This window comes from Haliaeetus leucocephalus, unplaced genomic scaffold (assembly GCF_000737465.1).
Source record: "Haliaeetus leucocephalus isolate CR32 unplaced genomic scaffold, Haliaeetus_leucocephalus-4.0 Scaffold830, whole genome shotgun sequence".
Lineage (NCBI taxonomy): Eukaryota > Metazoa > Chordata > Aves > Accipitriformes > Accipitridae > Haliaeetus > Haliaeetus leucocephalus.
In genome coordinates this window covers 2,794,853-2,809,549 of record NW_010973266.1, presented here as the reverse complement: position 1 = coordinate 2,809,549, position 14,697 = coordinate 2,794,853, and the positions used below count along the sequence as shown (strand labels likewise).

General features: G+C 36.9%; 1 protein-coding gene across 1 annotated transcript in view; it reads left to right on the top strand.

Moving 5' to 3' along the window:
• The first annotated feature begins 1,521 nt into the window (after positions 1-1,521).
• The window catches only part of MKI67 (marker of proliferation Ki-67), a 102,061-nt gene continuing 88,885 nt past the window's right edge, over positions 1,522-14,697 (top strand). The window contains exons 1-6 of the mRNA XM_010582014.1: positions 1,522-1,613; positions 3,138-3,219; positions 3,301-3,416; positions 3,917-3,986; positions 7,956-8,370; positions 9,833-10,087. Of these exons, the coding sequence (XP_010580316.1) occupies positions 1,522-1,613; positions 3,138-3,219; positions 3,301-3,416; positions 3,917-3,986; positions 7,956-8,370; positions 9,833-10,087 (1,030 nt within the window). The remainder of the gene's footprint in view (positions 1,614-3,137; positions 3,220-3,300; positions 3,417-3,916; positions 3,987-7,955; positions 8,371-9,832; positions 10,088-14,697) is intronic.

Here is a 14,697-nt window from a genome sequence, read left to right as displayed (position 1 = left end):
CCACCTCATCGGCCCCTCAGCCGCCACATCGGCCCCTCAGCGGGTCTGCGAGGGCTCCGCCGGAGGGTAGCAGGCGTCCGGGACACCGCTGGTCTCGGGGCTGTGGAGCGCCGGCGGTGGGCGAAGGCGGCTTCATGGGAAGGAAAGGCAGTCCTGGAGGTGAGGGGAGGGGAGGATCGGGCCGGGAGGACGCGGTTTTGGGGCTCCGGGCGCTTCGGGGAGGGGGTGGGTCCTGTTGCTGTCCTCGGTGGATGTCTGCTGCCCGGCAGTCGAACCGTCCTGTCAGCGGGAGCCGGGACGCACCAGCCCCGGCCGCGGCGGTGGCTGTGGGCCGCCTGGCTCGCAGAGGGGGCCGCAGGGAGCCTGGGCTCGTAAGGGTGGTGTAAACTTCGGTTTCTGCGGCTTGTGCGGCGTTTTTCGCTCGTAGGAGTTGGTGGGAACTGCGGACAGGCACTTTGGGTAAGGAAAACTGAAGATTGCAGTTTTCTGTAACGTGCAGGTAAAGGCTTTTCTTAAGGGTACTGTCAAATTTGTCCTAGGGTGTGCTTTGTTTTGTTTTTTTGAATAAGTATGAAACCTAGCAAAAGAGTTCAGAGGGATCGTCCTTAGCTGCATTTAGTTCCCTTGTTTTTCGCTTGTCACTTCCAAATGTGTAATATTCGATAGTGCATTTTATGCATACTTTTTTGAGGATTGCTTGTACTTCGTGGCACACTCCTATTTGTACATGAAAGGAATAGCGTATCTGGTTGTGCAAACGCTGTGGGTTTGGGTTTTGTTGGGATTTTTTGTTGGTTTCTTTTTTTTTCAAGTTGAACGTTCCTTCTCCTTTCTCACTATGTGCACGCACGGATGCACTTGCCACCTCTCAGCTGTATCAGCAGCCTATCGGGAGATCCTAGCAACTGCTAAACTTTCAGCCTTCTTTTCAGCTGTCTTCCTGGGAGTGCTTCTTCCTGGAAATGCCACCATTTCCTCCTTGTTCAGGAGGATACAACCATAGTCAGTTGGTCTCTGTTTACTTTTAGAATCAAGTCTAAGAATTTCCACGTGGGAAGAGAATGTGTAATATCTAGATTTAGGTGAGGAGAGGTAACTGTTTATATGAAAATAGCTTTAAGTTGCTTATGGGATGAAATATGTGTTGCCCCTGAATCTTCGCAAAGGCTCAGATGGGTAGCAAATACCTATTGCATATGTAAAAGTTGTATAACCAAGTTTACATGAACATGTGATGACTGCTCTTGCCACTCTGTGTAAGCATCAGTTTCTCCAAACACACAGTGCCTTCAGCTTCCCGTGTGCGATTACAGTGGTTGCTCATGGTAAATAGTTCCCAGTTTTCGACACAGTCAAGCACATGTAAATGGCACTGAGATTCTTCTGCTGAACATTGGAAAATGTCTCTTGAACAGAAGTAAAAAAAGTAATTACATTGATTTACTTTCATAAATATGTAAAGCATTATTTGGATGAGTAATTTTGGCATTCTTTTACAGGTAAGATTCCTTATATTTCAAGATGCCGCTCTTTGGGAATATTGTTGTAATTAAACGGAATGGGACTGATGGAATTAGTTTTCCACTCACTGCAAGTTCTTGTTTATTTGGAAGGTGAGAATTAGTTGAGTACTCGCATACATCAAAATAGTATTAGCGATATTTTTCCTGCAGATTATATCTTTTAATACTTATCTGCAAAAATAAATGTTTGTTTATTTGTGAGTGATGTACAGGGGATGATATTGGTCTAAGGTTATTTGTAAGACTAGAAAGCTGAACTTAATTTTTGTCCTTTCCTTGCTAGAACTACTTTTTTTTTTTTTTTTTTTTTTGAGTTTCTGGCCAAAGGAAATCTGGGGAAGGGATTAAAAGTAATACACAGCTGACAAGCAAGTGATGGTATTCTTTTATGCAGAGGCAGTTTCCAGATAATTGGCTAGGGAAGAGAAGTAAGGTGCATAGCTTGTATTTGACCATCTTCATTACCTCAGTGCTCTTCTCTGTTTTGGGTTTTGGTTTGGTGATTTTTTTTTTTTTTTTTTTGGTTCTCCAAGACCTCAGGAATACGTCACCCAATATCTAGAATTAATATTAAAAATTAGTAAGAACTTATGCCTCCTCCTCCCATCTTGAAACTTACTTCAACTCACACAGTTGAGTGATAGTGGGTTTTGAGTTTGATCCAGCTATTTTACATTAAAAGATAAAACTAATATACCTGGATGGTATATGTGAAGACTTAACTAGATGATCTTACTATAAATAGGCTTCAAATAAAATGTTTTTACTTCTCTTAAACTAGGTCTGTTCAGCACTTTACTGGCTGATAGATATCTTAAATAACTGTAATTATTCAATCTGGAATCAAATTCCATAATGAAAGTCTATGGGAAGCACTCTAGTGTCAATAATACTGTTCTTTGACTTCAGCAGAGCTGCCCAGACAGATGATACTTAATGGTACAAACGTTAATTTCTGCCAGCTCTATCAGTGAGAGGTGTCCCGTACTTCTATGAACAGAAGCTCATATGTTTGATGCCTAAGACCTACAGCATGTCAAAAGCATTACAGATTAGCTTAAAAAAAAAAAAAAAAACAGAAAGAAAAAATCTGTACACTTAGAAACACAGCTTGCACTTACTAACAACTTTTAAGAAGGTAGAAGTGGCTATCCAGGTGAGACCAAAGGTCCATCCACCTCTTACTCTGTCTCTGAGAGTGATCAGTAACAAATACCCAAGAGCAAGCTTAAGAGCACGTGCTGATATTTTCTAAAAATATTCCACAACTCTTCAGCAACTTGCAAGTCAGGAAACTAAGTAAACTCAAACCACCAGATATCTGTTGTAGACATGTCTCTTTCAGCTTGTTGTGAACTACTTTTTTTAGAATTTGGGTTTTTAACACGTTTTTCCTGATATGGATTCTCTGATGTAGAAGTGTGAGCTCCTGTTATTTTTCACCACAGTTGAAAGACTTAGGTAGTTCATTTTCTTCATGTTACTAAATGTGAGAAAGCATCACGCTGCTGTACAATTATTAGCTGAAAAGTTGGAAAATCACCTAATTCTATAGCAGTCAGATTCTTCTGTCTTCTGTGTGTCTTGAAACTCAAATTGTATTTTCACCTGCAGGAGAACAGAATGTGATATTCGTATCCAATTGCCTCAGGTCTCAAAAGAACATTGTAAAATTGAAGTAAATGAAAACAAGGAGGTAAGATATACATATTTTAATGACATATGAATTGCATTGTTGCATCTCATCAGGCTACTGAAATGTTTGTTTTATTTTTAGGCAATATTGACTAATTTAAGTACGGTAAATCCTACGCAACTGAATGGTAGTTGTTTTAAGCAACCTGTACCTCTGAAGCATGGAGATGTGTTAACTATTATTGATCGTTCTTTCAGGTAAGTGCCAATGACAGACTGTTAGTGCCTCCATCCTAGAATGTGTTCTGCAGGTAAAAAACGCAGAGAGCTTTGTGGACACAGGCTCTTACTGCTGGATGAAGATACAGAAGATGGCTGTAGATAAATTGGAAAAATTAAAATGTCCTTTTACCATCTTCAGAAACAGAAGTTAATTATTTCATATTTCTTTACAATGTCTTATAGACCTTCAGAAGGCAGGATTGCTTAAAGATTTTTTTTTTTTAATCGCTTTTATATTACGTTAAGCTAAACCAATAAAGATAGAATTGTCTAGAGGATGATTTTGATTTTGTTTCAAGGGTAGTCATTTTTAGGGGAAAATTTAGAAGTATTTTGGTGTAGTTAAAGCCTTTAAAAGTGATATGTGTGTATTGTTGGGAGTGGACAACTATTGCTAGGTCATTTATCTTAATAACAGGAATTTAGTCATCAGGTATTTGACAAAAAGTGGTTGTCTTTTTAAATATTTCTTCCAGATTTGAATATCCTCTCCAATCAACTCCAAGAAAGAGGCGTTCTAGATCTCCAAAAGATGAAACACTGCAGGTAATTTTGTGGCCATACACTTATTTATTCCAAGTACATTGGTATTAGTAGTGATATGGTATTTTATTTTCCTGTGTTTTCTTAATAGGAATAACTTTTCAGCCATAGACGACCTTTCTGTTTGAAGATACAAGTAAACTCCTTCAGATAAATACTTTTTTAAAAATTAATAATTTATTAATTTTAGACTTGTCATTTTCTGGTAATAGATAGTTAATAATCTATGATGTTACTAATACAGGTAATCTCTTAAAAAATAATCCTTAGCTTTTTCCAAGAGAGGATGGGATGCAGGAAACGCAGACTGTGAGCCTTGGAATATCCATGTACTTTAAATGAGGAAGTTTGCCCCAGAGAATGAGCATTCTTTTTCTCAAAAATAATCTGTGGTTCTATATGCTAGTATACTAACGTATTGTTGGAATTATAAATACCAAACTAAGCCTATCTTTTAATAATTTATTTTTATTAGTTTATTTTTTTGTTCTCAGCAAAGTTTTCTCCCTTAAAGGGGCATACTGTATCTATTGAAAGTTTTTTTTTTTTAATGTTATAGTTGCAATGTGCATTCTTATGCTACAGCTGCTTTTAGAGCTAATAATTTTAATGATAAAACAAGGCTTAAGCTCTTGTGATATAGGACCTTAAATGTGCACTGGTCAATGTTCTTAAATTTTGAAATATTCTAGGATTTAATTTGAATACTTCTAAACCTGTTTAGTCAACAATGCACATACTTTTATAAATCTAGTGTTTTTCAATGTATGGTTGAAAGGTAAACTATAACATATTTGTTGCTCTGCTGTAATATTGTACAAATTTACAGGTTCTTCATGTTCAGCAGGTGGCAGAAGTGGAATTATTATGCAAACAAACTTCAGGATCTAAAAGTCCTCATGCTTCAGGTTGGTACCTGTTTTTTGGGGGCTTTGTTTTCTTCTTCTGCCTTAACTGCATTTAATCTTAGCATAAGAGGAAAAACAAGATTGAAAAGAGCAAAAGAAATGTATTTTAAGGCTTTTCAATCTGAGTACAATACACCTCGCTATGTCGGTGTACTATCTCATCATACTTGGATGCTGTGATTTACCAAAGCTAAGTCCTGCCAAGAGAAATCAGTTTAATTGCATCCTGACAAACGTGCAGTAACAGTTAGCCTCAAATTGGTGAAATCCATATATATTGCTTTGTGCAAATTCAGTTTATGAAGTTTATAGCAAGGAACGGAATTCAGTACACCAGCTTTGCAAATGCAGTACAAATGTCAGTTGAAACTGATGTGTGAAACGATTGCCTATTACATTTTACTTTTCAGCAGCACCAAACGAGTACAACATGGCAAATTCACCTTTGTGATTAAAATTTAACTTGCAGCTCTCTGCTGACCTAAAATACAGCTAGATCCCCTTTGAGCAAATATTGCATTATCTCATGTATTCTTACCTAATAAGAAATTGAAACAGGTATAATTCTGGAGATACATGGGAAGGGTTAATTTTGCTGATTGAAATAATAGTTTACAGTAGCTGTTTCACGTAGACCCAGTAAAAATTATTTAGAGCTACTAAGTCTGGGTAGTTACAGACCATAGGCTGGTTAAAGGCCAGGACTTCACCTTCTCATCCTTCTTGTCTTAAGTAATGCTGCTCTCATGGGAAGAGATGAGGTTGTTACATGAAGGCTATTTATCTACAGACAGGTTTGATTTTTGTGACAAATGTTTGTTCCAGTGCAAAAAACCCAGGCTGTTTCAAAGTGTTCCATTTCAGTGGGTTGTTGTGAGCTCATCTGTATTCACAGTGTTTGGGTCATAGGTTCCCCAACACTGTCCTACAATACAACAGTCTTTGCTTTGTTGTTCTGTCAACTTTGAGGGAACAACTTGTCAGCTCAGTAAAAAAAATACTGATGTCTCCAGTTGTGTAAAAGCTTTCATAGAAAGATCTAATTTCCTGTTCTTTCCCATGTCTCTCTTCCCCCCCCCCGGCCCTTCCCCCTCCTTTTCCCCTTTCCTGGGAGGTAATTGACAGGCTTTTCCTTCTTTGTCAGAGTCTCTACCTTCATCTTTACATGAATTATTTCCCATCACAATTATGAAAAGTCAACATGTATCAGCATTTGTTCCTGCAGGCATTCATGCTGACATAAAGTAGTGTTGAGAAGTAGACCTTGTAGATGTATAGTTGTACATAAGGTCTCAGCTTCTTGTGGCTTAAAAAGGCACCTCTTATCAGATGAACTTGTTGGCTTGCATATACCCCTTGCTCATGGAAAACGCAAAGTGGAGCATGCTACCTCAAGCTTCCTTGGATGCAGTTTACAGATTGCAGTGGAACGGCAGCACACATGCAGTCACTTGCTATGTCTCATCTGGGAAGTGGCAGCTCTGCTCTACTGTCTGGCTTTACCCTAAAGAAGCATTGCCACAGTTCAAGCAATATAGCACCTATGTAAATGCAGGACAAAAACCAGACTGAATTGTGGTAAGCTGATCGAAATGGTTGTTTAATTCTATACTCATAGATTTGTTTTGTGGCAGCCCTGAAAGATGTATATGAGTCATTGATTCTGCAGAAAAACAAAAGCATGAAGTACCAAGTGCCTTACCTGAATATGGGATAAATTCCAGATTACAACATAAATTTTATGTTAAACATTTAGATACTAATGCCTCTATAATGAGAGAAACTGTTATTGTTAACAGTTTTATTTACTGTACTGTATCTTGGACCCTGGTTGACTGTCTTGGGAGAGGAAAGGAAGGAATTTTTAGCTGTATTTATGGAACTCATATTTGTAGTTCTGCAATTTTTAAGTAACTCTGCATCTATATTACTTTTTGTTTTGCTTTGCTTTGCTTACTTTGTAGATAACGCTGAGTGTGAAGAAAAACATGCCAATGAAAATAAACAAAGTACAGAGGAAGATATTTCCAAAGCTTTACCCATCAAACTACAAACACCCAAATCTTCACACAGAATACATCAATGTAGTAACAAGCAAAGTGAAATGTCTCCCTTTAGTAAACTCTATGAAAAACTGAAATGTGAGCTTAAAGTGAAAAAACCTCTGCAAGAGGGAAATGTACCTCAACAAGCTGCAAAAGAAGATGGTAAGAGTGTTCTGCTAGAACCAAGTGCTGGAATTTCATCGTCAAGTTGTGTTTATGATCTGGGAAGCCTGACTAAAGAAAAAGAAATAGGCAGAAGTGAAAATATTGAAGAATGTAAAATAACAAGACAGCAAGAAGTAATCAATTCAGAATTTAACCAGATCTCGGCTATAGGAAGTGCTACCAAGAAGAGTTTTACCAGAAGTCCTCGAACTTCTGTTTCAAAGGAGATGTCAAGGGATACTGGTACAAGAAGTCACTTGCAGGATCATAAGGAACTAAGTACAGCAGGCAAATCTAAAGGTACTGAAGTTACAACCAAACCCAGTAAGGAGAATGATGGAAATGCAGCATTTTCACTGAAGCAGTGCTCTATAGAATGCTTGGATTATGCAGATAAAATAGAAATACACAGCCCTGCAATAGCAGTAGATAAACTAGCACAAACAACTAACATGACAGATGTTTCTGAAGTAGATAAATATGTTCTTTCTACACCAGTGCCCAGGAGGAAGAGTCCTCGGTCTCATTTCATATCGCCTACCAAAGAAACTAGCAGAATGAATCCTGTAAATACTGATACTCCAACAACTCGACGACGTGTGTCATTGCAACGTAAGTCTTTTTCAGAAATTTCAGCTGAAACTCAAAAGGAAGATTCAGTGTGCAGAAATGATAGCCTCAAACAACTGCCTTTGGAAGAAAATAAATGCTTAAAACAAAGACAAAATATTAAGCAACTTACACCAGGAAAACCTGTAGAAGAAGAAGTGCTGAAAGAAATTGGTGATCAGGCAAACTTTGTTAACTCAAAAGAGGGACATTCTGAAACTCCTACTTCTTTTTCTAATTCCAAGAGTCCCAGAAGAAATAACAGGCAAAGTAAAGAATTATCAAACAAAAGTGTCCATTCAGAGACACTGGCTGCAGAAGAGTTAACACCACAACTGGCATCTCCCGCTGGTCAGAAATCTGACTCTGGAAGAAAAAGGGGTAGACCAAGGACCTCTGGACTGCTAGCTGGAAAAGCATTGGAGACAAATGCCGTTCAAGAACATCACGATAAGACTACAAACAGAAAAGACAGTGGAACTAAAGAAGAGTTGGCCACAGAGGGGTATCATCAGAAACAAGATTTGGAAGATGCCAGCATTATAAGACCTCATAGATTGTCAGCAGAGAGAAGGTCTTCTGGAAGTGCTACTGTACTCAAAGACAATGAGGATGTCTCAGAAATGGGTATTTCTGGCCTGTTGGCTGGAGACGAATCAGGTAAATATGTTTAATCCCCTGCCTTAATTTTTTTGTATTTGAGAAATTCTCGTAGCATTTTTATGATAATTTTTCCACTTACATAAAACGTAGAATCCATTGCTGACTTACTAGTTCTAAATTATTTATCATGTAGTTATATTTGACCACAATAATATGTATAAAATTTTCCTCAATTGAATCTATTTCTCTTTAAGGTAAGTTACATTCTGATATATTTCCAACTTAAAAATGCACAAGTAAGCACTGTTTTCTATGCTGGTTAAAAGGTTGACTTGGATTCTTAGATATATAGAAATATTTCCAATTGTTTGTTGGTTTTTTTTAGGCAAGAAAAAAAGGATATCTCAGAAGAGGAAAAGTGGTGATTTGTTACTTCAGCCTTTAGGAAAAAGAAAGAGAGTGTCTTTTGGTGGTCAGCTAAGTCCAGAACTTTTTGATAAAAGTTTGCCTCCCAACTCACCCCTTAAAAAAGGTGCGATTCCTGCCAGACTAAGCTTACCGTTTGGAAACTCACCACGTGCTGTTCTGAAAAAAGCTCAGGGCTTGAAGCACTTTGCAATCCAGGTAAACGTTAAGACTAACCAAGTTGCTAAGACAGTTAATGTGAACAGAATTTATAAATTCTAAGGCTTCTAAAAATTAATTAAAAATTAGTAGTAAACATTGTTAGACGTATGTTGGGAAGTGAAATTATAATTGCACATTATAAAATCAAATTTTAATCAGCATTTTTTTAACTTCTCCATTGTAGGAAAGGGCTCAGCTTAGCCTTTATATCTGCCTGTCTTTATACAGGAGGTCTGTTTTTATTTACCTCACATGCTATTATTGCTCATTCTCCTGCATATGCAGGAGTACATTTCTGTATGTTTGTACTTAGCAGCGGTGTCTACAAGCTCCAGTTTCCCAAAAACAATAGAAAACAAAACAGTAGCACGTTGGTAGACTGTGCAAGCTACTGCCACGTGGTTTGGCTAGAAGTTTGAACACATTTGCTGTTAATTTAAACTTGTTAAAATGTGAGTAGTGTACTTGATGTGAACAAAACTTTGGAATAAAGTAGAATTATAAATTCAGTTAATTTATTCAATTGAATTTGCATGTCTTGTGAGACTGCTTTGAAATGTAAAATGTTACAGGCTTGTTTTCAGAGAATAACATTTAAAGCTTTTTCAAATGAACTGATGATATTTTATACTATTGTATTTACTTGTCAGAGATGTAGATGAGCATTTGTAGTTCAGCTATGCGCAGTAACGTTTTATCTTAATGTATTTTTTTTTCCACCAGGAACTTTCTGAACATTTGCAGAAAGAAAAAATGTCACCAAAAAATTTACCAGCCCAGAAGTCCGCAGCTGCCTCATCCCCTGCCTCTGGGAAGGCAACACCTAAATTTACTTTAAGCTCTCCAGCACTGTACACAAAAGGACGTTTCTCTGTTTCTCATGTCACAACAGTATTACCAATTGTAGAAGAGAAGGATGCTGTTGCAGAAGACATGAATACCAAGGAGAAAAATGATGCCCAGGTGCAAACACCTAAAAACTCTCACATTAACCAAGATGATAAAACCTTTTTAATGGCTACACCTGACAAATTAACAAGAAGTGCACAACTTGCTTTGAAGGTCACTCCCATGAAGAGGAGAAGTGGAGCTGTAGCAGTTATCAATGCAAAAAGAAGAAGTGGTGCCTCTAGTGCCAATTTACTAGGTTTGTTTCAGGAGTTAATTTTTAATATTAACTTTAATGCTTTAACATACAGGAACAGAACTGAAGTAGGCCTATTATTTTGTTATGCAGAGGCTGCCACATGATTGGCATATCTTCTGACGGTTGTTGGACTTATTGTAAACAACTGGGAATTGCAAAGTGTTACATTCTATCGTATTCATAAAGCAGATCGCTAAATCATAAACTGTATTTAGAACACAAATCTTAATGTTGACAAGTTGAAAAATGGTAGAATTAAGGATTTCGTTGCAAGATTAGTTGCAATAGTGATCCTTCAAGTTCAAGTAGTATTGAACTAAATCAAATTGTATCAATTACATCAATTGTGGTTTGAAAACGTGCACTTTATAGCAGTCTAGCTTCAGTTTGTTTTCTTTGTGCCTTTTTTTATACACAGTTCACAACCTTTGTCCATGGAGTGGACTGCACTTAATTGTTGACAGTTAAAATAATAATAATTAAATAATATTTTAATTAAGTAATTTAATATTTAATTAAATAATTTAATTTAATAATAATTAAAATTAGGATGATAACTAGGTGGTAATTTGAATATTTTGAGGTTGAACATTTGAATTTGAATGTAGAACACTGGTTCAAAATAGTTTCAACAGCATTGGAAACATTACGATAGGGGAGCTCTGGTTCTTGAAATTTTTATCTTTGAAGAAACTCACAGATAAGATGTCTTTGTCATCTGTTTTCAAAATCTTTTAAAATCAAATTTAAAGCTTCCCACCAACACCACTATTCAGCCAGGAATTTTTATTGCTCTTTACTATCTCCATTTTTTTGTAGTGTCATTTTAAAATTTCGAACAACATACTACATACGATGTCCCAGTGATGGTCTCATTATTATTATTACATGATGAGATAAGATCACAGGCCTTCACAGTGCTTCCTGATTAATACAGCTGAAAGTGGTATTAGTCTTTTAGTGACATAAGTGGGGTTTGTTGGTTTGGTTTTTTTTTTCCAGTGGCTTTGGTTGTTCCATTCATTTTATAATAACAGCAGAGTACTTCACAAATATTAATGACAAACTATTTTTCACCACCTCTCTGTAATGTGTAAGTGGTTTTTAATATCAGTGCTTCAGTTTCTCCTGTAATATGGAAAGATCACCACAGTTCCGAACACTTTTGGATGTCTCCTTTGTATCCAAAATAAAACTCTTTGTGTTTCCAATGCTTTGTCAGATAATTTACTGCTTGCTTGGCATTTTTCTACATATCCCGAACAACCTAGCAATGACAGCTTTTGAAAGTTCTTTTTATTTACAGTTTCCCCAACTTGCATAGCAGTTCTGACAAGAGAATAATAATACCCTTTTCTTCAGGAATGGCATTCCCCTTTTTATCTCTAGTTTAAAAAACCCAAACTTTTCTTTTATATGATCCCTGTCTTCACATAGCCTATTTCTGAAGTAAATGAGGCAGATGTCCTACCAACTTACAGCTTCATTTGTTACACAGCTCTAATTCCCTGATTCTTCTGCTGTGTACAGAATGATGCTGTGATAAAGGTAACCTTTGGGAATTTTCAAAGTATGTTATAAGGAGGAGGTCATATAAGAAAAAATTATGGAATGTCTGTGTAGATCTAAATGCTGTAAGTAGTATAAATAATTTCCTGACTACGAAATTCCTTGGGAAGGTGGTGAAAGAAAAGCTGGATATGTTTCACTTAGAAGCCATTTCTCTAATGTTAAATCTCATGTCCCACCAGGGAAAAGTTCAGGTATAATAATGAATGAGACTGAAAGGCTCATGGCAAGTTTCTATTGGGAAAAATTATTTCTTTACAAAAAGAATAAGGATGGAATTGGGTCAGCATTCAATTCTAGGGTCTAACACCTATTTGACACTGTATGAAGCTTTTTTTTGTTGTTTTATTGTGGAAAGCCATACTGGGTACTTGGACACTTGTTAACTTCAGCTGAAATTGGGTCTTCCAAGTGAAAGTGTTGCATGGACCACTTTAGTATAGGTGTTGTCAGATGATACAACAACCATTTTCCTATGCCTCACTGCAGCAAATCCACTGGAATCATAAATAATTGTGAACTTCAGTTTATACATCTGAGAATTAAAGGGGTTATTTCTCTTTTGCTTTCTAGTTGCAAAATCTTGGGCAGAAGTGGTAAAATTAGGTGTTGCAAGACCACAGTCAAAGACTGTTAAAAAACGTGTCCACAAGGGAAGATCCCGAAAGAAAATAACCCAATCACTGAAGGTATTCTTTTTCTTTTTTCATGTTTCTTTTTGTTGTTTTTGCACAACCATAAAACAGCTTGTAGGTATTTTGCTACAGAAGCTAGAATCTTCTGAGCTTTTAGTATGTTAAATGGGTGTTGCTGTCTTTGTCACAGTGTGTAAGAAATGTAGATTTTTATATATAAGGAATCTTTGTTTACTAACTTTTTTTTTCCTTTCTTTCCCCTCTGCAGACTCCAGAAAGAAAAATAAATGGTCATGTTAGTACAGGTCATGCAGAGTCACCTGCTACAATAGTTGTAGGTAGAGCTTATTCCACCACAGTCAGAACGGCTGGACGGGTCCCTAAAGTGGTAAAAAATCCTATCTTGAAGCTAAACATGAATATGGATGAAAGCTTCACAGGTAAGTTTTTAAAGTGTGTTGCTCACTCTGCCAACTGTGTAGTTCTTTTGTCAAAGCATATGCTCATATCTCTGAATATAATTTATAGGAATGACTGAAATGTTTCAAACTCCGGAAAATAAGAGTGGAAAAACATTATCTTTGGACGCTGTTCAGAAGACTGATTTTACACCAACATGTACTGCAGTGGAAATTTCTGAATTGCACACTCCTGAAGAATCTGGTATGTTTGTTATTTGGAAAGAAAGGGATTGTTTAGGTATATTTAGGGGTAGCAGTGTAGTGGTGTGTCTGCTGCTTGAGACAGTGAGTAGTCTCAGCCTAGGCAGACTTGATGTATTAAGATGAAGCACCTGGCAGCCCATAAAAGGAACTGTTGATTTTTATCATGTATTAAAAGACATTGTTGTAGTTCCAGTTAATTTCTGAGTAGGTGTTATTTTCTTATTTGTTCTATTTGGTATGAAACTTCAAAATATTTCAGGCAAATCTTGTGCTGAAGCATGGCACTTTCTTAATCGGTTATCTGTGGATACATCTAAATCCAGTGACAAACTTTCATGGGAGGGAGAGGTTATTGTGTAATCTTGCAGAAAAAAATCTATTTAAGGTTTTTGTTTGGTTGGGGTTTTTTTGTTTGTTTTTTTTTTTTTTTTTACAAAGTCTCAGGTTAGGAAGATTTGTATTAAGATGGTTGTGCATCTTCTACTAATAACCTTGCATACCAGTCGTCATGTCCCTGTATAACTCAGAATTCTTGAAATTAAAATTCTGTTTTCTTGAGAATTTAGCAAAACTGAGCATCTACTGAAACACCAAGAAAAATCAAGAATAAATCCTCCAATATTTAAAATAATAATAATAATAGTTGAAATGTATTTTGGTTTATTTCAGATGTGGAAGATAGGCTTAGGTATAACAAACCTTGTTACAACTTCAGAAGGGGGTCCAGCAAAAAGTGTTTTCTTTGAAATGGAGAGCTAGTAGAGTGATCTTCATCCATCTGAAGATGTCTGTTATCAGATGTTATTTATCCTGTTGTTTAGTGCTTTCCTTCAATCAGTGGGCAAGCCCTTAATCTTAGATTCTATACACATTGATCCTTTTGTACATCGTGAATACTTTAGTTTCATAATTTAGGGAATATGGGTTGAAAAAACTAGTTTATTTCTTAATCCTGCTGGACCAGGAATTTGGAAGGACTTGAACATCTATCTCATGATTAGGACTTGACAGGATAGGAACTACAAAGGCAAGTTATTGCTACATCCTACAAGCCTTGATTAAAAACTGACACCAGCAGACGTGTATTTTATTTCTAGTTTGAAGAGGAGGGTTATGCTTTTAAAATGAACTGAGTGGTAGTTTTAAGATTGAGATTATAGTTGCAGTTAAGGATAAGGGACTCCTTGAGTTAGCCTGTTTCTCCAGCCTGCAGTACTCTTACACGTTACTGGCCTTCGGGTAGAGACTCATTAACTGCAACTCTCTGAGCCTGACCATCCAACCAGTTCTTTATTCAAATGGATGCCCATTCATATAGCCTGTGATGTTCTTGTTTGGATACCAAAATATTGTGGGAGACAGTGTTGAAAACCTTGTCAAAGTTGCATTAAATAATAGCCACTGCGCTCTTTTCATCCACAAATCTGTTCTTTTTACCAGAGAAGGTAATTGGATTGGTCAGGTTTGATTTTTCCTCTGATAAATTGATGCTGACTGTTCCCAATCACTCTGTTCTTCCTGTGCCCAGAAGGGTGTTTCAAGAGGACCAGCTCCACTACTTTTCCAGGGACCAAAGCAAGGCTAGCTTTTCAATATTCAAGGCTTGGTCTTGAATGGGTTCATGAAGCGAAATTCCTGCTTAACCAACTTCATTTCCTTTTCTGACAGGGTCACCCATGTAGTTGAACAAGGGAAGTCAGTAGATGTGGTGGTTTGGGATTTTAGTAAAGCTTTTGATGTG